We start from the raw sequence: 25,417 nt of genomic DNA on the forward strand, positions 1-25,417 counted from the left end.
CTTGGAATATCCCACAGAAATATTGATTAGGACTCCCCATTTAACAGTGGTTTTGCCTTCAAACTTCTTAAGTTTTATTGCTCAACCACTGGTAATTTTATTCTGGTTGAGCCGTCTTTATAAATCAGACCCCTGCTCCTAAGTCTAATGCAGCTTTTAAATTTCTGTAATATCCTATTCAGTCAGCATATTATTAGACAGAAGGTATATTTTTACTAGACAGACTTAGTTTGCCATTGATTTTAATGATAGCAGGTGAAGATTTGGGTTTTTTTTCCAGCAAATTAATTTTCTTAAACAATATATTACTGTGGAAATGAATGTAACCAGCATTACTGGGGGGGAAGGCTTTTAGTAACACACAATTTCTTATTTGTAGGATGATGTTAACAGTTAAAAGTCTCCAGTCAGGACTGAGGCCCCTGTTTTTAGGTTCTGTCCAAACATCTAGAAAGATATTTTCCTATATTCAGTAAGCAAAGGATATAGATAGTGTTAGCATTTGTTTGTCTTATAAAACAAGTAAGAATTTTTGCAGATGTTAATCATGCTGGAAATAAACATTTGCAAAATACATCATGGTAGGAAGGCAAAGGTTTGAGAACTGAGAGTAATTTTCACATATTTAACTACGATGCCGGATATTTTTTGAATATTTCCAGAAAACCTGAGTATGGAGTTCCAATAATTTTGTACAGATTTGGAGACTCTACAATACATTTCAGTTTATCAATAATAAGTTCCTGTCAAATACAGCTGAGAAAATGCAAATGGTACACAGAATACACAGGAAATCTAAACTTAAAAAAGAAAGCATGTAACTATGTCTATGCTGTAGTGTGTGTATTCTATATATAATACATATAATAATGCTTAGTCTTTTAGGCTTGATCTTTGAATCTGTCTTTATCCATTTCTTATACTTTTGTTAATTAATCATGGGTATCAGTAGGACCACATGCCTGGACATTAAGTTGAGCATCTAAAATTAGGCATGTTACATTCTGTAGCTGGTGGACTGTGTTTCAGTAGCCTGTGGCATTCATTGAGTAGACATCACAAGTGCAGGGAGTCTGCAGCAGTAAGTGACTGAAGATATGTGTATATCTCTGTATGGTATTTTATTGTACGTTTCTGTATGTATAGAAATAATTTGCTTGCCCTTTATTTGGTATATTTTTTCCAGTTACTACATTTCATAATGTTAGACAGTCCAATCTATGGCAGCCTGGATTTTAACTTGTGCCTATCCTAGTTGTAGATAATAACATCTATAGATAGCTGGGGAAATGCTATGTTTTTTCTTTGTTACCTTTGTCAGCTATGTATGGATCTAACGTTTCATTTGTGTGATTTCTAATAGAGCTTAATTGAAGATGGCATCATATCTGTACGAATGCCTTTGTGAGGCAGAACTTGAAAAATATTATCCTCAGTTTGTTGCCCTGGGCCTTCAGAAGATAGATGAACTAGCCAAGATTGCCATGAAAGATTATGCCAAACTAGGGGTCCATAACATGAATGATCGCAAGCGCCTCTTTCAACTCATTAGAATTATCAAGATTATGCAGGAAGAAGAGGAAGGCGCAGAAACGACCAAGCACGATTTTCAACCATGTGACCTCTACGTCCAACCTCAGGTGACCAGGTCAGGTCCTCGTAGACAACTACATTTTGAGTCCCTCTTTGAGAAAAAGGGTGGAACAGTTAAAGACTGTGAACTTGAATTGCAGAGTTTCTCTGATTTCTATGCTAACAAAGAGAAGGAAAGTTTGGTGAAAATGTTAGGACATGTTCTACCAGGAGACTCAGCGGACAATAAAATAACCAGAAGAGACATTCTGACTGTTCCTGGAACATGCACACAAAATGAACTGGACTGTCCTACAATATATTCATCAAATAACATTGTCCCTCTGTTGGGGGATTCTGAAGCTCCGATCATACAAAGAGTAACTCATATTTCTGGGTATAATTATGGACTACCTCATTCTTGTATCAGGTAATAACCATTAATTTTTATTTCATAGACTCATAGAATATTAGGGTTGGAAGAGACCTCAGGAGGTCATCTAGTCCAGTCCCCTGCTCAAAGCAGGACCAACACCAACTAAATCATCCCAGCCAAGGCTTTGTCAAGCCGGGCCTTAAAAACCGCTAAGGATGGAGATTCCACCACCTCCCTAGGGAACCCATTCCAGTGCTTCACCACCCTCCTAGTGAAATAGTGTTTCCTAATATCCAACCTAGACTGCAACTTGAGACCATTGCTTCTTGTTCTGTCATCTGCCACCACTGAGAACAGCCTAGCTGCATCCTCTTTGGAACCCCCCTTCAGGTAGTTGAAGGCTGCTATCAAATCCTCCCTTACTCTCCTCTTCTGCAGACTAAATAAGCCCAGTTCCCTCAGCCTCTCCTCGTAAGTCATGTGCCCTAGCCCCCTAATCATTTTCATTGCCCTCCGCTTGACTCTCTCCAATTTGTCCACATCCCTTCTGTAGTGGGGGGATCAAAACTGGATGCAGTACTCCAGATGTGGTCTCGCCAGTGCCGAATAGAGGGGAATAATCACTTCCCTCGATCTGCTGGCAATGCTCCTGCTAATACAGCCCAATATGCCATTGGCCTTTCTGGCAACAAGGGCACACTGCTGATTCATATCCAGCTTCTCGTCCACTATAATCCCCAGGTCCTTTTCTGCAGAACTACTGCTTAGCCAGTCGGTCTATATCAGTCACTATGTTTGGAGTTAACTGGCACAGTTAATCACTCCTTTAGAAGCTTAAAAAGGAAGATCCTTCTTCATAGACTCTAAATGAACTTTATGTATAACTAGAATCAAACAATGCATAACTTCTGCAAGGGTGATGGAAAATCCTGTGTGGGAGGGAAACATTAACTAGCACTTGGGACTTTCCAACACTAGTAAAAAAAAAATTCAGTTGAATTCACCAGCTGCTATTTACTAGAATTGGCTAAGAATAAGCTTTAGTATCTTGCAGTGCTTATGCTTTTGTTTTGCTTTTGTTCTGGTCAGTTTCTCATATTTTTCAGTGTAGCCATCTTGCATAATTAAAACTGTTTTTTCACAAAATATTGCACTCCAAGCTGAAAGCAAACTGTGTCACAAGTTTTCCCCAGTAAAAGTGACATATTACAATGGATATAGTTTTTTATTAAGGGAACTCCCGAGGTATCACTTTAAAAAAGAATCTGGATAAATTTAATGTTTATGAAAATTAAGAACTAATAGTATTGGCTTAGACTAGGCAGAGTACAGGCAAATACTGTATAAACGTCACCGGCATGGAGACCAGCTGATGAACTTCCTTGCTGAGCTGCAGCACTTCCAAGTTAATCCAGTCATGGAACTCCCGTACTGAGGTACTGACCACCTCCATGCTGTTCCAATATAGGGCATTTCTTAAGTCTTGGGTATTTTATGATATGCATAGATAAGACTAGAGGAAACCAACAAAGTCATTTTCATTTGTGAACTAAATCAAAATTTGAACCAGAGAGTCTCTAGAGGTGAAAATTTAGTGCATATAATGCCTCTGTGTTTCCCAAAGAGCATTGCACTTTACTGGAAATACATCTGAAAACCTGTTAGCATTTTATCTTATTTTGCTTGGAATATTTCCACGCACACAAATCCAAATCAGAACCAAAATCACTACATTCTACAGAATGTTTCTGAAAATACTTTTATAGGCTTGGCAAATTCTACAATGACATGATGTTTGTAAACTGCCCAAGACTGAGTTGCTGTCAAAAGCTAGTTTTACAGCTGTACTGCTGGAAAATGATGTGAAACATACTTTGGCATGGAGAATTTTTAATCCACATCATATTTAAATCTATTTTTCCTACTTATAAATGGGTTTATGATAAAATTAAGTAATATTTATTATTATTGCCTTTCGTATTACTGTAATATTTAGAAGCCCTAGTCAAGGATCAGGACCACAATGTATTAGGTGTTCTACAAACACAGAACAAAAAGACAGTCCCCGCCCCAAAGAGCTTATAGTCTAAGACAAGAGACAACAGATGGATATAGATAGAGGAGTCCAAGGAAACAATGAGACAGTATAGGTCAGCATGGCAGGCAGTGTTCTCAGCACACCAGCAGCTTAAATTGTTAGAGAGTTTTAAGGAGGGAGTGAAGGTGGATAATGAGGTGGGACTTTGTGGATATTTATGGGGAACTCCTCCTAAAGGTGAGGGACATCACTGGAGAAAGCATAAAGGTACTTGTTTGAAAATCTAATAATGGGTAATGGAGACTGGCATCTTGGGCCAGTCAGAAGTGGGAGTTTACATTTCAATAGTGAATGAGAGAATTGGTTGGATGGGGCTAGGTATCGAAGGGCCTTGGAAGTGAAGGCAAATATAACTACATTCTCAGCTGTCAAGAACACTGTAGAATGATGTCATAAAACTAAGCATACAGAAACATAAATAGCTCTTGTTAACATGTTTTAAAATGTTTTTCACTTGTCATAGCAAATGATTTGATGTTAATGTTAGCAGACAGAGTCACTTGTAAATTTCTTCTGCCCTTATTGCCTCTGCCAGGCTCCCAATTGCCTCTCTTCTTTTGAAAATAATATAAAATATATCTCTATGCCACCTGAGAACAGAATCATTATTTGTTTAGGTTTCCTATAAATCTGTCTTAAATGCCGAGTGCAGTACATGGAATTAAAACAGATACTTTGATCCAGTACAAAGTATATGTAATAAAATGTGTGTCTCAACAAGACAGAACTTCTAAAAATCCCTTCTCTAACATCAATAAGGTCTCCATTAAGGCTTCAAGCATTCCTTTTCATCAGTCCCTCACTAATTCTCCCTGCTTCCTCAATGCCCAGGAAAAGCCTGGAAGAAGAGGTAACTCCTTCATTGTGTCCTGAAAGTCACCAAATCCAGGCTCTGATAAATTGAGCTGGGAAGTAAATTCCAGAACTAGTGACCCTTCACTGAGAACGTCTGGCCCCTAGCATTATCCTGCTTATGCAGGGGGTTCCTGGTATACGTCTCCCCCTTATCTGTCATTTCGCATATCCATCACTCATCAATAGGGGAACGTGTTCCGATTCACTCTGGTCCCGATCCACATATCCATCACTTCACCTTTTGCATAGCTGTTCTTTCGATGTTTCCCCTGGCGTTCAGGAGGTGCTGGGAGGAAGGGGGGGGGAGCAGGGACAGGGCACACTCGGAGAAAGGGGCGGAACTGGGCAGGAAGAGGGTGGGTGGGAAGAGGTGGGGCAGGCCATTATTTCTTACAGGGAAAAATTCCCCAGTATCCATCGTTTCAGCATCCATTGCCCTTTTCAGGAACGCAACCCTGACATATACCAGGGGACCCCCTGTATCAGGAGGGGACTTTTATCTCAAGCATGTCAGATGATCTCAACTGTAATGTTCTCTCAAGGGTGAAGAGGTTTCCATTCAAATATAGGGACTGTAATCCTTATTCATGTGAGAAGTTCTATTGCGGAAAATTGATGGGAATACATGTTTGACTAAGAGCTATAGGATCAGGCCCTATATTGGAATGGAAACCTCTTTTCCCCTTGAGAGAACAGCTGTTAACATTTATTTCTGAGCACTGTACTTTTAGATGAATCAAAACTGGCAATACAGCAGCATTGAAATCATAAGCCTGCAGTCCCAATAAAAGTGGAAGAGCTGGTACAAATACCCTTGTTATATTGTTTTTAATATAATAGAAGTCTAGTGCATGTTTGCTTTAAAGTTGTGCATTAAAAGATTTTGAAAGAGCTTTTGGACATCAGGACAGAAATTTTAATTTCAAGTAAGGCAACGGTTTGATTAAAATGATAGTTACTGACTAATTCAGATGCAGAGCCAGGTGGAAAATCATTTTTCATTTGGCTGAAGAGTGCTTGAAAAATGGAAAATTGGAAATGACATGTTTTATTTTAATGACAGCATCTTCCATACATTGTATTTCAAGGTGATTTATAAAGTGGGTTAATCAGCTAGAGAAGAAATGACTGAATGTCTCTGAGGGAGGCAGGAAGAGAGTTGAAGTAGACTTGGCAGGCAACAGAAGTGAACCTGTACCCCCTCTCCTTCTTAGTTCTTCTTAGGTTGAGTTTTTCAGGTTATAGACAATGTCTCATGATTGCTTTATACAGCACCTTGCACATTGTGGGTGCTACTGTCCTACTACAACTAATTATTATGTGATAGGAATTTAAGGGTCAAAGAGGTATAAATTCTAACAACACCATAGGGTTGATAATGGGCAGATTTACAGCCAAGGGAAATGTGGGAGGAAAAGATCACTGAGAATCAAGTTTGACTGAGATTTCTGGCCTTGGAACATAGGTTATATCTTAATTATGGAGTGTGACAGATATTCGAGATGTGGGAGAATGGGCTTCTTACCAACTAATCAGATTTCAGTCTCTGAAGCACTGAGTAATAGGAAGTTATGGTGTAGTCAGAAGCTGACAGAGTAGAGACACAGACAGATGGAAAAGAGAAGGATTAATGGGTATGTTGAAAGATATATAATGCTGGATGCCAACCACACAAAAGTTGTGTCCACAGTTGAAACTGGCAGTGAGACAAGAAAGAGTACTAAAGGAAGAATCTTGTGGTATTCTACAGTGAAGGGGATAGTTGGAAGGTATAAGCCTCTACCCAAAATGAAAAGGAATGATTAGAAGAACAGGATTCAGGCCAGGAGAAGAGACTGCAAGAGCCACAGGTTTCTTAATGAAAGTGTTCAAGAAGGACAAAGAGACACCGATATTAATGAAAGCTGTGTGGAGAAAGCTGTTAAGAGAGCTGGGTCCATTATGAGAGGCAAATAATATGTCATCTCCTGGGGCAGGGCAATCTTCTTATGAAAAAGTCCAAAGAAATTCCTGGTCAGAAAAGTCTCCAGAAAATTGGATCTTACGTTATTTTGGATCATCAGTTTGTGGACACCCGAAGTTATGCGGGGTCAGCAATAGGCTCAGAATTACAAGGAAAATAGATATTAAAAAAATCAGTGCTGTCACTTTAACAAAAGTACCCAAAAGAATTGCATCCCCACTTTTAAGAGACACAATAGACGCTTTCACATTTATAATATCTAATTCTTGGAGATCTTTCAAAATGAGAGAAACCAAGCTAGCTTCGCTAAACAGTAACAGTTAACAATTGAGTTTATGGCCAAGTCCATGGATATTTTGAATTGTCTAGCATCCTCTTTTTTTAAACACAAATTTGTGATCCTGTGTTCTAGATCTAGTACCTCTGAGAAGGAGATGCCGTGGACAGAGACTGACAAAATCCGAGTGTGTGTCAGAAAACGCCCGCTGGGCCTGAGAGAGGAGCGGCGGGGGGAAGTTAATATCATCACAGTGGAAGATAAAGAAACTCTTCTTCTCCATGAGAAGAAGGAGGCAGTTGATCTTACCCAGTATATTCTGCAGGTAATATGAGCTCCTTTTGCTCTTAAAACCCCTTTCCATTTATAATGAGTAGGAGTAGTGTGCTAGCTGCCTGAGTGGTGGAGCGACAGTGTAATGCATTAACAATCAAGTGAGAGATGAAAACAGGCTTGGGATTTCAATAATGGAAATAAAAAAAAGACCTTTCTTTCTTTTTCACATTAAACACAGAAGTTTGGGTTCTTCTCTCACTTACCCCATGTAAATCCATTGGAACTACTCCTGATTTACACCAGTGTGTGAGAGGAGAAGCGAGCCCAGAATTTTAATTCCCAATGAACACCTTTTTTTCTCTAAAAACTAGCATTTGCTCCCTGTCTACCTTGCTTGTCAAAAAATTAACATCCTTTTTCTGAGGCCTGGATGCCAAAAGAAGACCCTCTACCAAAAGCGGGGTTAGAATGCAGTTGCCTGCTGAGTTCCTTATAGCCACTTTCCACAGGATTTCAGTGCAGTATCTCTATTTTAATGAGTCACACACGTCCTCTGATTCTTTCCTAGTTTTCCCTCACTCCAGAGCCAAATGCTTTTCAAAGAGCAGTTCTCATTTGGTCTTTGTTTCTAAATCCTGGGTACCTTCTGCTGACATAGTTCAAATTCTCATTCTGACTGACAGCACCAGGAACAGAACTGATTTCTAGAGAGCAGCAAGCTATACTGACCCTAGTGTATGTTATTTTTATAATCCGAGGACTGGCAACTGTTCAGGGTAGTAAAATTAAATTTGCTAACTCTCTCAGGCACCATTCATATAACGCCTTTCACAGTCAGATACATGCTGTAATTCCACTCCCTCAGTCTCCAGGTAGCTAGCTATCTTAGGTGCTATATAAATGCCTATCACCTTGGCATCTAAATGCTAAAATAAATCTCCCCAACTAAATTATATTCTGGCAATACTGTCAAAACAAATCTTGCTATAAATCACTGGTCGTGCAAGCAGAAATACACCGTAGCCTTACTGAAACTGATTTAGATTTGCATGTATGTTAGTATGGATCATCTATGCATAATTCATGTAGTCCTCAGTTCTGCAACTCTTCTATTTGAGATTACCCAGCACTGTTTTGTTTGTACTGTACTGAAGTATAATGTTACAGATGCCGTCCCACTGGGGCCCTCACTGAAGTGAGAGCAACCCCAATAAGCAAAATTTAAAATCTATAAGGGGCTGATCCAAAGTCCACTGAAATCAAAAATATCTTTTCATGGACTTCAGTGGGCTTTGGATCAGGTCCTATGTGCAGGAGTTCTACTTCTCAGATAGTAAAATCCAGCTTTGCATGCAAATGGTTTGATCCTTTCCAGCACACATTTTAAGTGTGTGGAATAGCTAATGTAGATCACAATGGATCTATGACCTGTACTATATAACCATACTGTGTTGCTGTGGATTGGTTCATTTCATAAATAGATTAATTTTGTTTTTAAGTTACACTCATGCTTTTGTTTCTTGGCTGCTGTACATTATGCTTGAAGATGATGGGGGGGTGGGGCAGGGAACAGAATCTTCTCTTAATTTTCTACTTCCATATTCTATTTTTTGGTGGGTTGTGGCTTGATGCTGCTAAAAAGTGAGTTTTACTTGGTCACTTAGGACCAGCTCCAAAGCCTCCTGAAGTCAATGAAAAAACTTCTGTTGACTTTAGTTAGCGGTGGATCAGGTCCATAGCATGTGCTACACATTATGGGGTAAAGGAGAACTGAGAGAAATTTCCTTTAGTGTAAAAATCATATTTATTTTTCAGCATGTTTTTTATTTTGATGAAGTCTTTGGGGAGGCATGTACCAATCAGGATGTGTATATGAAGACTGCTCACCCCCTCATTCAGCACATTTTTAACGGGTAGGGAGTCATTGCTTACATTTATTCCTTTTATCCTTTTAGTTTTCATTTTTCATGTATGACTTTGGTGTGTAACTTAAGTTTTCTCTAAAAAAACATTAATTTCACCTTTTCCACTTACCCTGTTTAAGGTTGTGTGTGTGTGTGTGTGTGTACATAAAATATAGAAAAATGTCTGTGTATACAATTTTGACAAACAAAGGGCCTGACCTTGCAGTCCTTATTCAGGCAAAACTCCCCTTGTATTCAGTGGGAGATTTGTCTGCAGAAGGAGTGCACACTCAGACGCCCAGGATTACTAGGGAGGCAGTTTGGTCTAGTTAGAATGAGAGATTCGGTGTCAGGATTCCAGGATCCTAATTCTCTGCTCTGACAGACTTTCTTGTGATTTAGAGTAAGTCTCTCAGAACTCAGTTGCTCAGTTTACCCATCTGTGAAAGAGAAATAAAACACCTTCATGGGACTGTTGTGAGAATGTTTGTAAAGCACTTTGAAATGTACTTATATAGTTCATAGTAGTATAAAGGAATTATAAACTTTATCAATAAAGCTTTGGTTTATCTTTATTTTATTTACTTATTTCTATTTAGAGAGAGACTTATAATATACCTTCTGGTTAATGGAAAATTCAGGGTGGTTTTGCATGTATAATTGTATTTGAGTACAGAGAACAGCAAGCTTGAATAGGTCATAATTTCATTTTGACCTCTTGATGGAAAGGAATTACATGTCTATACTGGAAAATTAACAAGATGAAGCTTTCTGTTATCAAGAAGCTCCAAGTGTCATCAGCTGGGCCAGAAATTCTATCACCAGTGTTCTCATTGTTGGATTTACATGAATCAGGCCCTTGCGAAGAGGGGAGGGAGATCTAAGAGGGGAGGATAACTTGCTGTGTAGTCTCTGAGAATTAGTTTGCATTTTATGGACTTTGTTCATGTAAGGTTAAAGTGATACACCCATAGACAAAGATACAGCAATTGAGAGTAAACTGAGGTAAGCAAACTTCAACATGCAAAGTGTAGTGCTAGGGTTGTTAAGCTTTTTTCATTGCGTGGACCATATGTTAATATGGAAGTGGCTTCATGGACACCCTACTCCTTGCTTTCATAATCATGCAGACCTGCTCTCCTTCAGTTCACAATCAGTCCTTTCCCCCACTCATGATCACATAACATCCCTGTGGTAGCTACAATTGTTTACATGGAAGAGTAATACTGCAAAAGTTTTTAATGTATTTTTAGCTTCTTTTAATGTCATTTTAGCACCTGGAAACAAGGACAAGAGCCAGCGCTGTGTCTCTACCCCCTCTCCACAGAACACAATTTGAGAATCTCTGATATAACAGATTATATTTTTCAGGCTCTCAGATGGGTATGCATGATAAAATCCCATCACTGAGGGTCAGCAGTGTGTGTAGATATTAATATTGCAGAATCTCTTTTAATAGACCTCAATGGATCAGATGTAGTACTAAAAATAAAAATTATCTTTACAGAGGCAACGCCACTTGCTTTGCATATGGACAGACTGGTGCTGGCAAGACTTACACTATGATAGGGAGTCACCAGAACCCAGGACTCTATGCACTGGCTGCTAAAGACATTTTTAGACAACTAGAGGCATCCCAGTCAAGGAGAGAGCTCCATGTATGGATCAGTTTTTATGAGATCTACTGTGGACAGCTTTATGACCTGCTAAATGGAAGGAGAAGGTATTTAAATAAAAGAGACACATTGCTGTGAAAAAAGGATGACAAATCAGTTTATTTCATTATGGAGTTGGATTGAACAGAATTAAGTTTTCTAATTAGTGAAATTGATTTAAATGGAGCTATTTATGGAGTAAGGTATTGCTCAATGTGAGTAAACATAGTAGAATCTGGCCCTAAATTTTGTAGCATATATAGACACTCCCCCTTTGTGTTATTTCTACAGGAATAAAATCAATCCAAGCAAAGACACAAATCTGAGAGATGAACTCTGTATTAGATACACTCTGCCAGGCTAAACCCCTTGTGATGAACAGTGATAAGACAGTATCATGTGTCAGTCACATTAGCTTTTCACCTTTCTTTAGCGAGGTAACCTGAGATTGAACTGGAATTTTACACACTCTAGGAACAGTTGAGTAGCACAAAGCAGCTGAAAATAAGCAGAATGAATTACGGATAGGAGTCCCATAGGAAGGAAAAAATGCAAACTGCTCCTCAGTCTTCTCTCAACCCTGGCAGTGCAGTGGGGCCCCCGACTCCCTCAAGATGGCTGTTTACTAATCTCTTTTCTGAAGAGGGTGTGACTTGGAGTGTGGACATTAATAATTCTGTAGCAAAAGTATCTAGATCAGTACAGTGGCACTAAACCCAAGGTTTCAGAGTAACAGGCGTGTTAGTCTGTATTCGCAAAAAGAAAAGGAGGACTTGTGGCACCTTAGAGACTAACCAATTTATTTGAGCATAAGCTTTCGTGAGCTACAGCTCACTTCATCAGATAAGCTAAACCCAAGGAAGATCAAAAGAACTCAAGATGTTCCTCAGATAAAAAAAACTTACCTGACCGAAAATATCTAAACACAACAAAACAAGATAACATTCAGGCTAAATCCTGCTGAATAATAAAAGCCTGGCAGGATGGTTTTAGCTTTCAGCTGGAACCACTGGGGCTCTTGAGGGGAGTGCACTTTGAGAGTGCTGCCGTGCAGTGCAAAGAGGCTTCCTTGTGCTTTGGAGAGTCAGTGCCTTATCATGAGGCAAGCATGTTTCTCTGTGTTGGCTCTCCTGCAGCCCTTTTTAGAGGCCTTCTTGATGTTGAGCTATAGCCCATAGGGCTGTTTCCTAGGACGTAAGCCAACCAGTTGGTATTACCAACTATACTGTAACATTCACTTCTCTGTAATTTGTAGCAAGGAGTCACTCATGTACTCTGATTCTGCAGCTGTCGGATCTGCTGCAGAATCCACCCACTGCCACAGAACTATGTTCCAGAACCTAAGCTGTCATTAAAACGAATTTGAGCCTTCATGATTGTGAAGATATACTCAATTCATGTTTTCAAGGTTAAGTGATGCAGTGTGATCTTCCTGAGCCTGGAGGCAGCCTGAAACAAAAGCTCTCAGAGAGGTGTGAACTCTGAAATCTAAAGATGACAATTTAAATGCCATCATTAACTATTTCAGTGCTGATCATTTTAGCAGGAACATCCAGCTAATACACACTTCCAGTGTCCCTTATCAGTGACATTTGAAAAGTACATATTATACATGACAGGTGGTATATCAATGACAACCTGATGCATTGCCTTGCTAGTCACTCCTTGCAGTACTTCTCTGTAGCAGTGGCTCTCAAACTGTGGGGCGTGCCCCCTGGAGGAACATTCGGGGAGGCACGTGGCAGGGCTGGGGCCAGCCCCCATGTGGGGCAGGGAGGGAGTGCCACACTTCCAGGTGCGCAGCAGGGGCTGGGCCAGCCCCCTTGGGGGGCAGGGAGGGAGTGCCACACTTCCAGACCTGCTGCGCCCCCAGCCCAGCACTGTCTCCAGGCCCAGCTCTGCCCTCACTCCCTGTCCACCTCCAGCCCAGCTCCAGCAGCAGGTCCATTCCACCCCCTGCTCTAGTCCCAGCCCAGCTCTGCTCTCATTCCCTCTGTGACCCCAGACCAGCTCTGACACCAGCCCCAGCTCCTCTCCCATTCCCAGTTCCGCTCCACACCTCTGCCTTCAGCCCAAGCTCCACTGCTGAGAAAGCCTTGGCTATGTGGTCATGGGGGGGTATGGGGGCACGGACAGATTCCATTACTGGTAAGGGGGTAGCGTGACTGAAAAAGTTTGAGCACCACTATTCTATAGCACTGACGTGGAGGCAGAATCATTACTACTGTATAAGACTTTCTTCAGAATAACCCTTTTCTACTGAGCCCTGTTGTTTCCTCTGCAGACTTTTTGCAAGAGAAGATAGTAAGCATGTTGTACAAATTGTTGGCCTGCGTGAGGTTCAAGTGGATACTGTAGACCTACTATTAGAGGTAATTTGATTGGTGCTGCTTATTTTATCTTCTAAAGCCTCTGTTGCACTAACTTATCAAATAGGTTACGGTGGAGTGGATAAGGTCATTTTTGGCATACCCAGGTGTTGCTGCTCCAGGTTGTATAATGTACCCATGTGCATTCCATTATGGGCTCCAAAAGAGCTTCAGTACAACTCTGAACAGCTTGGTGGCCACAGCAGAGCATGAAGGGACACTTTCAAAACTGCCTTTAATGAATGAGCTCATGTGCAGCTAAGACAAGTTACAGTGATGCACAAGAAAAGCTGACTTGGAGCTGTCACTGCTACGGATACACCTCAGGTGGGATCTTTGCCATGAGGTTGAATGAACCACCCAAGAAATGACAATATCCCAGCAAAACCAACCCTGAAATATCTTAGAATATAAAAAAAATGGCTATGAAATATTTTTGCATTAACCTTACATCACTAAAAATAGTTCCAAAAGGAAAACGTAAGTAAAACTTTACAAACTGGCATGCACTGCATTTGGCAAACAAGACACAGATGGCTGATCTGAAAAGTTGATAGCATTAGGGCAGGTCTACACAACCGCGGGGATCGACGCCCTGAGATCGACCCACTGGCAGTCGATTTAGTGGGTCTAGTAAAGACCTGCCAAATCGACTGTAGATCACTCTCCAGTCAACCCCTGTACTCTACCCACAACGAGAAGAGTAAGGTAAGTCAACAGGAGATTTTCTCCCGTCGTCTCCCCGTGGTAACTCGACCTAAGGTACATCGACTCCAGCTACGTTACTCAGCTCAGTAAGGAATTGAAAACTATTACCTGATAGCGTAGTTGATTTATTGTTTAGGACTTGGAACAATATTGTCCATTTATATACCACTCGACAGACACTATCTTCTGGGGTTTTGTTTTTCCATTAACTCTAAGCACAGGATACGCTGGAGACATTTCTGCAAATTCGAGTGCAGATCTGGTATACAGTAGATTAATACATTCCTCTGTATTATCACATCCTGCCTACAGAAGAGTTATTACATGGTTTTGTTCTCACAGGTATGTTGGCAAAACAGCTCATTTCATATTGTCCACAGGCTCTTTTGAACACAGAAAGAGCCTTTAGACTCATTTGATGCTCTTGAATAGCATGCTACCAAATGTATTAGAAGAGTCTTCAATGCATACCTCATGATTATTCATTATTTACTGATGCATTGGCTTCTGTTCACAAACTCTTCCCTGAATTTAGCTCTGGTTTAACAAATATTCAGGAGCTATAGCAGCCAGCTAGATTGCTGATTAAGAGTGGACGTCCAGCAGAAGGTATGAATACTGTATATTTGTATCTAAAGAGTGTTTTGATTTTGCTAGGTTGACATTTTATTGTATTCTTATTGTTCCAGAAACTATAATATAGACTCTTTTTTGTTTCCTTACGATGCCCATTGTTGGTGGGCTCGCTGAAGCAATCTTGTGACTCTTCAGAGATTTGGGACAGAGAATTATCCAGAGTTGTAGCCCAGAAGGTCCCTTAACCCATCTTCCACCTCTCACCTTGTTCCGTTCTTGGTAGTTAAGTCTGAGTATAATTGATCACGTCAACCTTGCTGCTTGCTTTGACAATGTTTCATTTGCTTCTGGGTACAGGGATGGATGAGTGGATTGGTACTTGGTGTCACGCATTACTTGCCTCTTAGATTTCTGGCTGACTAAACCTTTCAATGAGATTAGAACATGAATTTTTTTTAAAAATCATCCTGCTCATGAGTCCAACAGTAACCTCTGAAGCCTCATTTTGTTATTTTCATTTCCACCATACATTTATTCCATGTGATTTTGTATTGTAGTAATTTAACAAATAGGAATGGAAGTTCAATACACTGACATTCTTATGAATGGTCTCACTTTATAAACCCTTTGTCAGCCGCACTGAATACCAATACATGGGGTTCTGAATCAATATACTATATGAACAGTGTGCATGTTTTGTATGTACGATTTACCTTTGTTTTGTCCTGTTTGTTTTCCAGGTAATTTTGAAGGGTGGGAAGGAGCGTAGCACTGGGGCGACTGGAGTCAACTCAGATTCCTCCCGTTCTCATGCTATCATCCAGATTCAAATTAAAGACTCCGCAAACCGAATGCGTGGAAGGTGAGGTTGGAAGCTGACTTATTGAATTTGATAGAGACATTTCAGTTTCATCCTGTTGGCTTTAAATGAGACCATGCACATCTGCAATGGCAGAGCAGCCATAGATGGTTAGTAAGTGGTAGTGAAGCAGTCAAGTGCAAGGACGGTCAGGATACAAGCTGTGATTTGTAGATGTGTTTGCTGAGCTCCTGGGCTGTGTAGAATAGTGACCCAGTACCAGAGGTCCTTACTGAATGGCCATTGGTTGCAGCAGTAAGTGGGTATCCTTCCCACCTAGTCAGAGAAAAGATGGTCAGCTGCTTATTATTATTTTTGGATGTCAAAAAATATGGTAGGCACCTTCCAAACAAGTAAAATACAATCTTTACCCCAAGGAGCTTATTCTAACTGTAAGACAAGAGAGCAGGTCTGAGCAACAAATAATTGGTAGGGTGGTAAAGGAGGAGGGAGGAAGAGTGCATAAGATTACAAAGAGAAGGATATGTGGTTATGTAGGTGTGCCATGTTTTTAGTTATTGAAGGAGTGACGAAGCTGGGAGGGATGCAGGTGATAGTAGGAGAGGGTGGGGATATTGTGGAAGAAGAGGAAGATAGAGGGAGAAATTACAGATCGGTAAAATAGCTAGCAGCCAAAGAGGAAAGTTAGGGAAGAATATGAGAACAAATGGAGATCTTGAGGGAAGAAAGATCAGCAGGAACATAGATTAGTTCTGAAACCATCTGACAATTCAGTGCATCAGTTAGTTCCCTTTAATTGGCTTTATAAACTGCACTGCATTTCTATCTGATTAGGACAGACAACACTGGAATGAAACATCTGTTTTAGCCGGAAGGAGACCCAAAAAGTTATTCTTTTTTAAGTAATCTGTGTTCTCTCTCAAATTACTGGCATTGTGATCATCTAGAGATGGGAATGTGTTATACCTGAAATAGCTGCTCCATTAAACCGTGGCGCACTCTCATCACAAGTAATTAGACTTCCTGTTATGACTGTCTGTTACAGTGCCAGAATGCTCTGACTCTGTTCCAGTAGCTGCTGGTATTTCATTACTGTGATGCCCCTGAGACACTTGCAGTGGGTATTTCCCCCTGTTTTATGGTAGTCATATTTAATCTTTCTATGGATGGCATAGTGTGTTGCTACTATCAGCTTAAAGTAAAAGCATCTTTTTGTTTTTTCCTAGGATCTCTTTCATTGACTTGGCTGGCAGCGAGAGGGCAGCTGATGCCAGAGACTCAGACAAACAAACAAAAATGGAAGGAGCAGAAATAAACCAAAGCCTTTTAGCTGTAGGTTACTCACATTTGTAGAGAAGGTTTTTGTAATTATTGTTCTTTAGGTTGGTTCTTAGACTGATAGTAAACAAGGAAGTAACATGTGGATGGATCCCAGTGGAAAATACACAGTGCTAAATGCTGACAATTAAATTGCTCTCTAGTCATGAATCCGATTAGAAGAAAAAGACTTTGTGAGGAAAAACAACTTTTTAAATATATTCCTACAGCCAGATTAAAATAGCACTGAAAAGTCAGATATTTTATAGTAAGTCCATGCCATATTTTCTATAGTAAATTCATGTTCTCTTTTTCTGTGAAGCTTAATGCAGGTTTGTAAAAACACTAAGTTCCACTACTGAAAGGCCCTCTAGAATTGGAGAGTATTTATTATTATTATAGGTTTCAGAGTAACAGCCATGTTAGTCTGTATTCGCAAAAAGAAAAGGAGTACTTGTGGCACCTTAGAGACTAACCAATTTATTTGAGCATGAGTTTTCGTAAGCTACAGCTCACTTCATCGGATGGTGATAATCTCAACTCTGTGTGCATATAAACACATTCTAATACCCAAGAACAAATGGTTGGAACCATTGTCCATTAGTATGCCACAAAAAAACTGTTACAGGACACAGAAATCAGGCAATTTAGATCCAGGGTTCCTACAACAACCGTATCTCCATCCACTTGAGTCATATATGCAGGTAAATATTTTACATTTCACACTGCTGTGTGATTTTTATGTGGTGGACCTGATTGTAATATTTGTGTACAACACCTTTTATTTTGTTATCGGAATGCAAAATTATGCCTCTGAAAAGTGGGAGGAAAACCATTCCCCTGATTGTCTCTGTTCTCATACAGTAGAATATCAGAGTTATGAACTGACTAGTCAACCACATACTTCATTTGGAACCGGAAGTACACAATCAGGCAGCAGCAGAGAGAAAAAAAAGAAAAAGAGCAAATCCAGTACAGTACTGTGTTAAACATAAACTACTAAAAAAAAAAAAAGGAAAAGCAGCATTTTTCTTCTCCATAATAAAGTTTCAAAGCTGTGTTAAGTCAATGTTCAGTTGTAAACTTTTGAAAGATCAACCATAATGTTTTGTACAGAGTTACAAACAACCTCCATTCCTGTGGTGTTCGTAACTCTTTGATTCTACTGTAATTCCAGAAAATCTGGATGAATTTTTATCATACTTTTCAGAAAACTTCCCTTCGGGACAGGGAAAAAGCATGAGACGTTTCATGCTGAAAGGAAATATTATGAAGACATTTATAAGCTCATTGAAACAAGTGTTTAAAGAGAGAGAGTCAACCTGATATTAGTGAGTTTATGAATTTAAAGTATTTTCCTGTTAAAAGGAGTAAAGCCCGCCCATGAGTCTCCCTACCAACTTTTGTGGTTTTAGAGTCGGATTTTTCTTTTACTTCTTGTTGTGTGAATAACCCACACAAATTAGAGAAAATTGACTGTGCAAGACAGAGTGAAACTGATTAAAGGTGCATTACAAAGCAATTTGTGAATAAATTGAAAAGATAAACTTTTCTTCTCTAATCTCCTCTGAAGGTGCTATCACAGGGGTCTACCATTGAACCCTACCCCAAGCAGAGTTTTTACCCCAAAAAGGGAGAAATACCATAGAATTTTAAGAATAATTCACTATTGGAACAACTTACCTAGGACTGTGGCAGATTCTCCATCACTTGAACTCTTCAAATCAAGGCTGGATGTCTTTTCAAAAGATCTCCTATAGCTCAAACAGAAGTTTATGAGCTCAGTGCAGAAATTATTGGATGAGGTTCTCTGGCCTATGTCAGTAGCTCAGATTAGATGATCATAATGGTCACTTTTGGCTTTAAAATCTATAACATTCACTAGAGACTTTGTTGCTATTGATTTCATGTGGAAAGTGCTCAGATACTTGTTATGGTTAGCAGTATAAAACCCTAAAATAGAGAGAGAATCTCTTTCAGTTAGAGGCCTCTTAGGTGTAATTTCTAACAATAATTAAAATACATTCAGAAAAAAAAAAATGATTTGAAGTGGATGGTGTCTCATTAAGAATGCAATGTCTGTCTCAAGCTAGAGTTACTAGCACAGTACTGTAATCTGTCTCAAGATATTTTCTCCTGTCACTGCTAGTACTCTCACTAGTAATGGCTTCCCTCAGTGGGCCCATGGTTCATTTTCTCAATCGTAGAAAGCATCCGAGTCTGGTATGGATTGTGACACACTTCTACTTGTGCTGGTGAAGACACATGGTAAAAAGAGATGCCTATTAAAAGACTGATATTTTCAAATGTCCAACGAACAAATCAAGAGGCAGATGTTTCTCCAAGATTACGTGCTGTTCTTGCTGATAATTATTAACAAGAAAATAGATCATGGGTATCTTTTTCAGAAAGGCACACTTGCATGTAGCTGCTCAGGTCCCATTAATTTTAATGGGAGTTCTATAGCTAAATCCCACTCTCTGTGTTGAAAGCATAGCCCTAATGTTTTGTGTGTGTCCATTATTAATCTGCCAAAGGGACTCTTTTGTTATGGGATGGTGAAATAGTCACTCAGACGTTAAGACTGCAAGTGTTATTGTGGATATGTTTATCTGTGGGTCTCCGGAAGCCAGCAGCCTTCCCCACTCCTTAGTGTAAGGAAGCGTAGTCTGCTGCTGTCTGTTCTAAGGATATAAGGGTGACGGGAAATAGTGAACTCTCATAGTTTTGGGTACCGTTTCAATCTCTCCTTTTTGTTGCGTGGCTGATACATTTTTTTCTCTCTCTCCTTTTTAGTTAAAGGAATGTATTCGGGCTCTGGATCAGGAACACGCTCATACTCCTTTCCGGCAAAGCAAGTTAACTCAGGTAAAACCAAAAACCAAGCCAGTGATTGACACTTCACTGAACAGAGTTGAAATGATAGTAATAAAATTAAATAAGCCATGATTTGGTGACTGCATATTGTTAACCCCTTGGAGACTGGACACTTGCATAGCTTCCCAAGCATTCATTCCGATTATAAAGGAAACATAAGCATTCACAAGGTTAATGCCAGCTGACAGCAAAAGCTACAGACAGTTACTCCCCGGGGAATTGTCTATCGGGGGAGGTCCCAGAAGTTGGAAAAAGACTAATGTAGTGCCCATCTTTAAAAAAGGGAAGGAGGAGGATCTGGGGAACTACAGGCCAGTCAGCCTCACCTCAGTCCCTGGAAAAATCATGGAGCAGGTCCTCAAGGAATCAATTCTGAAGCACTTAGAGGAGAGGAAAGTGATCAGGAACAGTCAGCATGGATTCACCAAGGGCAAATCATGCCTGACTAACCTGATTGCCTTCTGTGATGAGATAACTGGCTCTGTGGATGAGGGGAAAGCAGTGGATGGGTTATTCCTTGACTTTAGCAAAGATTTTGATAGGGTCTCCCACAGTATTCTTGCCAGCAAGTTGAAGAAGTAGTATGGGCTGGATGAATGGACTATAAGGTGGATAGAAAGCTGGCTAGATTGTCAGGCTCAACAGGTAGTGATCAATGGCTCCATGTCTAATTGGAAGCCGTTATGAAGCGGAATGCCCCAAGGGTCAGTCCTGGGGCTGGTTTTGTTCAATATCTTCATTTATGATCTGGAGGATGGTGTGGATTGCACCCTCAGCAAGTTTGTAGATGACACTAAACTGGGAGGAGTGGTAGATACACCGGAGGGTAGGGATAGGATACAGAGGGACCTAGACAAATTAGAGGATTGGGCCAAAAGAAATCTGATGAGGTTCGACAAGAACAAGTGCAGAGTCCTGCACTTAGGATGGAAGAATCCCATGCACCACTTAGGACGGAAGAATCCCATGCACCACTACAGACTAGGGACCCAATGGCTAGGCAACAGTTCTGCAGAAAAGGACCTAGGGCTTACAGTGGACGAGAAGCTGGATATGAGTCAACAGTGTGCCCTTGTTGCCAAGAAGGCTAACGGCAATTTGGGCTGTATAAGTAGGAGCATTGCCAGCAGATCAAGGGACGTGATCATTCCCCTCTATTCGACATTGGTGGGGCCTCATCTTGGGTACTGTGTCCAGTTTTGGGTCGCACACTACAAGAAGGATGTGGAAAAATTGGAAAACATCCAGCGGAGAGCAACAAAAATGATTAGGGGGCTGGAGCACATGACTTATGAGGAGAGGCTGAGGGAACTGGGATTATTTAGTTTGCAGAAGAGAAGAATGAGGGGGGATTTGATAGTTGCTTTCAACTACCTGAAAGGGGGTTCCAAAGAGGATGGCTCTAGACTGTTCTCAGTGGTGGCAGATGACAGAACGAGGAGTAATGGTCTCAAGTTGCAGTGGGGGGGAGGTTTAGGTTGGATATTAGGAAAAACTTTTTCAGTAGGAGGATAGTGAAGCATTGGAATCGGTTACCTAGGGAGGTGGTAGAATCTCCTGCCTGGGAGGATTTTAAGGTCCACTTGACAAAACCCTGGCTGGGATGATTTAGTTGGGGATTGGTCCTGCTTTGAGCAGGGGATTGGACTAGATGACCTCCTGAAGTCCCTTCCAACCCTGATATTCTATGATTTTATGAATGGTGTGGTGGAGAGTTCTCTAAATTCCAGGATAAAGTTATTTTATTCCTGTGTGAAGTTCTATATGGAGAATCTTGTAGATCAGTTGTTCTGAGATGTTCATATGGTGGACAACCACTTAGAGATAGTCTCGTGATTACATTCTTTGTAGTACTATCATGCAAGCTGTAATCAGGATTACGTTACTCTAATTGTAACATATGCTTTATTCTCCCAAACACACCAGCACTTTTGGGGTGCCCAGTTAGAAAATGGGCTTGTTTAAAGGACAGATTGAACACTTGAATTCAGTTTAAATCTTATATGAAAAATCACAACAGAGGCAAGTTGTTTAGGTGGGAGAAGAGAGGGACACTTGGTTCTAAACTGTTAAACTGGATTGTTTAAAAGAAATACATTAGTTGCTGAGAATCTTAAGCTATATTTTTCCTCCTCCTCCCAGGTATTAAAAGATTCTTTCATTGGAAATTCTAAGACATGTATGATAGCTAATGTGTCACCTAGCCACATAGCTACGGAACACACCCTGAACACATTACGATATGCTGACAGGTAGGTGACTTAAATTTTCCATGTTGAGAGTCAAAAAGGAGTTATGGTTTGAGATGAAAATATTTGGATTGCATCAACTGGTGAGTTCTTAGGGCAAAGAGCAAAAAATGCATCTTACAGTGCATAAACATAATCTTCATCTGCTATACTATTATATTGGGGCACTTAATTCTCATGGGTGTTTTAAATTCTTCTTTCAGATGTTACATAATTTAGGTCCTAACAGCTAGTAGTGATTCAAATCTCATGGTACTCCTCATAACAGTAAGGTTGATAACCCCAACATCCTTGACAAACTCTAGTTTTATTTGTATGATGGTACTTCCCAGAATATGTTAGATGCTGTCCGTACCCAGAGGAAGATGCATTGTGAACTCTTCGGGTCAAGGACTCTGAACACAAGCAACACAGAAAAGGGTGGAGGAGAAAGATAAAAGAGACAATCACCAAAAGCCATGTTAGTTCATTAATTTCCTATAGACATCAAGATGGACGTGGGTCTTGAGGAGGGGTTTTGAGGAGAGGAGAAGTAGATACAATTTCCTTCAGTTTAAATTGGTCAGAGGTATTCTTCACTTCCTAATTTAAAACTGTTGTGTATTGTTATTGTTCCCCATTGAAACAGCTGCTGCAAACCTCCACAGAAGTAACTGCATTTCTGTAGCAGATGATCTGATGCCTCCATGGATTAGCCAATGATTAAAATCCAAATTGTGACATTGAAGTCAATATTTAATGTACCAAAGTATTAGTTTGACCTAATGATATTGTAAATTATTTGAAAGCATTTAATTTTTCTAATGCACAGTCCTTATTTACAGGGTAAAAGAACTAAAGAAAGGGATTAAATGTTGTACCCCTGTCACAAACAGATGTCGGATAGCTGGAAATGTATCTCCAAAACGTATCCAAAACTCTCCTTCCACGCACATGGGAGATAAGAGCTCTCCAAAGAAAGTAAAACTAGGACTCCATCATCCTTTAAGTTCTTTGAGAATAAAGGCATCCCCTTCAGCGTTCCATCCAACCAATGTCCCTTTTTCCTCTACCCCAAAAGGAGCCAAGGGTCATGTCCACAAAGGAAATCTGAGCTCACCATGGCTCAGTCGCACCAGTCCCATTAAAGGAATGCTAAAGATAGGGCATCCTGTGAAGAAAAAGATTGATGATCTGACACTGCCATCTGAGAAGCATCATACTGGAAAAGATTTTGTTGTCGCAACAGCTGCAGTCCCAGAGACAAAAGAGAGTGGCCAAGGAGATAATTGTATTCAAGATAAACAACCTGTCAGATGCCTGAAAATACAGACAGTGCAACCTGTACAAAAGCAGCTCATTTCCAGAGATGGCTTTTCCTTTGGAGATGGCAATCACCCATCAGACAGCAGTCAGCGCTGTGCAAATGTTTTTACTAAACCGTGCATTGAAACTTGGGCAAATCTCCCTCCACATCAGAAAGAAAGGGAACAACATTTGCGCCTTTACCACCAGCAGTTTCAGCAGCTACCTATTCTACAGCAGAAGTTGAACTATCAACCACTTGAGAGATTTTTAGCCCAATACAAGCCCCAGGAAATTACAGTTAAACAAGACCGGAGCCTTCCTCCCACGGACTCACAATGCAAAGAGGGGATGCTGCTGGAAGACCTGGACGACAGTGATTTTAGTGAAGACTCTTTCTCACCTATATCCAACCAAAGGAAAGTTAAAAGAAACACCAGTGAGAGCAGCGAACTTTCATTTTTCCTTCATCAGAGAGAACAAGAAAGTGAGGAGGAGAAAGGCCGAGAGAGACAGGGTTTATTGTTTGAACATGCAACACATACACAAGAGCATGAACTTAATGACAGTTGGGACTATGGGAAGGACTTTACATTTCCAGAACCAGGGGAGCCTATTATAGATGGAGAAAGCAGCAAGACTCAATCTGAGTGGAGCACAGAGGACGACTTCACTATTGATTCTTCTGTGAACAATAATACTGCAGAAAAACCTTATTGCTTGCGGGAAGAACTTGTCCATAACTGGAAAAACAGCAAGGATTTACCAGCTGATCACAAACAATACAAATCTGAATGCAGACATCTAGTTTATCCTGGTGAAAGCTCCTCATTCCCAGAAAAGGGGACACAAAGTCTCCATGTTCTCCACACATTGGATTCGGGGACTACAAAATGCAACAAGGTCAGCCTTCCGCATGCACAAAGGGAAGAATCCATCAAAGATGGACAAGCTCCAGTTGCAGGAAACGTAGAAGGGAAGAAACTAAAAAATGGAGCTAGCCCCTATGGAGCTTCTAATACTTCATCAGAATTCACGTCGGAGCTGATGGCCCCTCTGACAAGGTCATTCCTTGATAGTGAGGAGGCAGCTGATCAAGAAGAGGCTCTCCAAGTGAAACAGATGTTGGAAAGAAAAACCTGTAGCCCCAGCAAAAGATTAGAGGAAGAGGACAGGCAGTTTCTCAGAAATAAAGCCTCACCAACAGGCAGCATGCCTGAGCTGGGTGAACAAATGTACCATGATGAAAGGAAGTCCACTCTGCAGCACTCCCCACAAACTGAGAACAAGCAGCTCTCACAGTCCTGTCATGATGCAAAGCCTTCTTGTAGCCTTGGAGGTTCATCTCCATGGAACACACATCAAAGTTCTATTAATGGTTTATTTGTCCGAGATGAAGACTTGACAGAAGCATCAGCATCTGTCAGAGTCAAAAACCCTTGTGGAGAGAATGAAGATGAATTGTTTCTTCATAACTTAAAGTGCAGAAAATATCTGGATAACAGCAGGCAGTATGATGCCGATGCTGAGAATACCACTGGTAGCCTGTTGAGCGGCCCAGAAAAATCTAGCATGGGTAAAGGACCCAACATTGGGCCTACGTCTCAGACTGTACATGCTGATTTGCCTGAAAAGGGTTATTTTTCATGTGCCCCATCCATTCTGAATGCAGGAAGAGTGGAGTGTACAACTTCATCCCCCTCTAGAGAAAGCAGCCCACTGCAGCCCAGATCAGAATTCAGGAGCAAGGACTTGAACCATTCTGAAGATACATTCAAGTTGTCATTCAGTGGTGAGGAAATAGGGCTGCTTAAGAGTAAACTGATGCAGAGTATTTTTACCCAAGACTGTGGTGATGCTGCGGAACGGGATTCAAGATCCGTTACCAGAGAGATCAGATCATTAGCAAATCAAAACACTCGCCCAAATGCATCCATCATTAGCGCCCAGATCAATACGTCAGAAACATCAAACTGGAACAGAGAAGCGCTGGGAAAGGCTCAGTAAGTTTGTATCTAGTACACTATCTTCTGTTGCATGGACTAGAGACACTGACCACACACATTGTACTTTTGCTTAAATGTTTTATGTGGTGCTATACGTATTTTACAAACACGTACACACACCTTTTTGGAGTCAGATATATAGAGAAGTTGTTAGATAACTACTGCATCCCTACGGCAACAAATATGAAACGGCCAGTCCAGCTAACCAGATAGCAAAATCAGATACCCACATTCA

The 25,417-nt window shown here is 40.6% G+C and overlaps 1 protein-coding gene across 1 annotated transcript in view; it reads left to right on the forward strand.

Annotated features, from left to right (window-relative positions):
- KIF24 (kinesin family member 24) overlaps nt 1-25,417 on the forward strand; it is a 42,008-nt gene that overhangs the window by 8,038 nt on the left and 8,553 nt on the right. The window contains exons 2-11 of the mRNA XM_084628571.1: nt 1,364-2,002; nt 7,277-7,466; nt 9,233-9,330; nt 10,829-11,044; nt 13,261-13,348; nt 15,370-15,491; nt 16,676-16,781; nt 19,563-19,634; nt 21,786-21,895; nt 22,717-25,179. Of these exons, the coding sequence (XP_084484697.1) occupies nt 1,377-2,002; nt 7,277-7,466; nt 9,233-9,330; nt 10,829-11,044; nt 13,261-13,348; nt 15,370-15,491; nt 16,676-16,781; nt 19,563-19,634; nt 21,786-21,895; nt 22,717-25,179 (4,091 nt within the window). The 5' untranslated portion in view covers nt 1,364-1,376. The remainder of the gene's footprint in view (nt 1-1,363; nt 2,003-7,276; nt 7,467-9,232; nt 9,331-10,828; nt 11,045-13,260; nt 13,349-15,369; nt 15,492-16,675; nt 16,782-19,562; nt 19,635-21,785; nt 21,896-22,716; nt 25,180-25,417) is intronic.

This window comes from Lepidochelys olivacea (genome assembly GCF_965140295.1).
Source record: "Lepidochelys olivacea isolate rLepOli2 genome assembly, chromosome: 5".
NCBI classification, from domain to species: domain Eukaryota; kingdom Metazoa; phylum Chordata; order Testudines; family Cheloniidae; genus Lepidochelys; species Lepidochelys olivacea.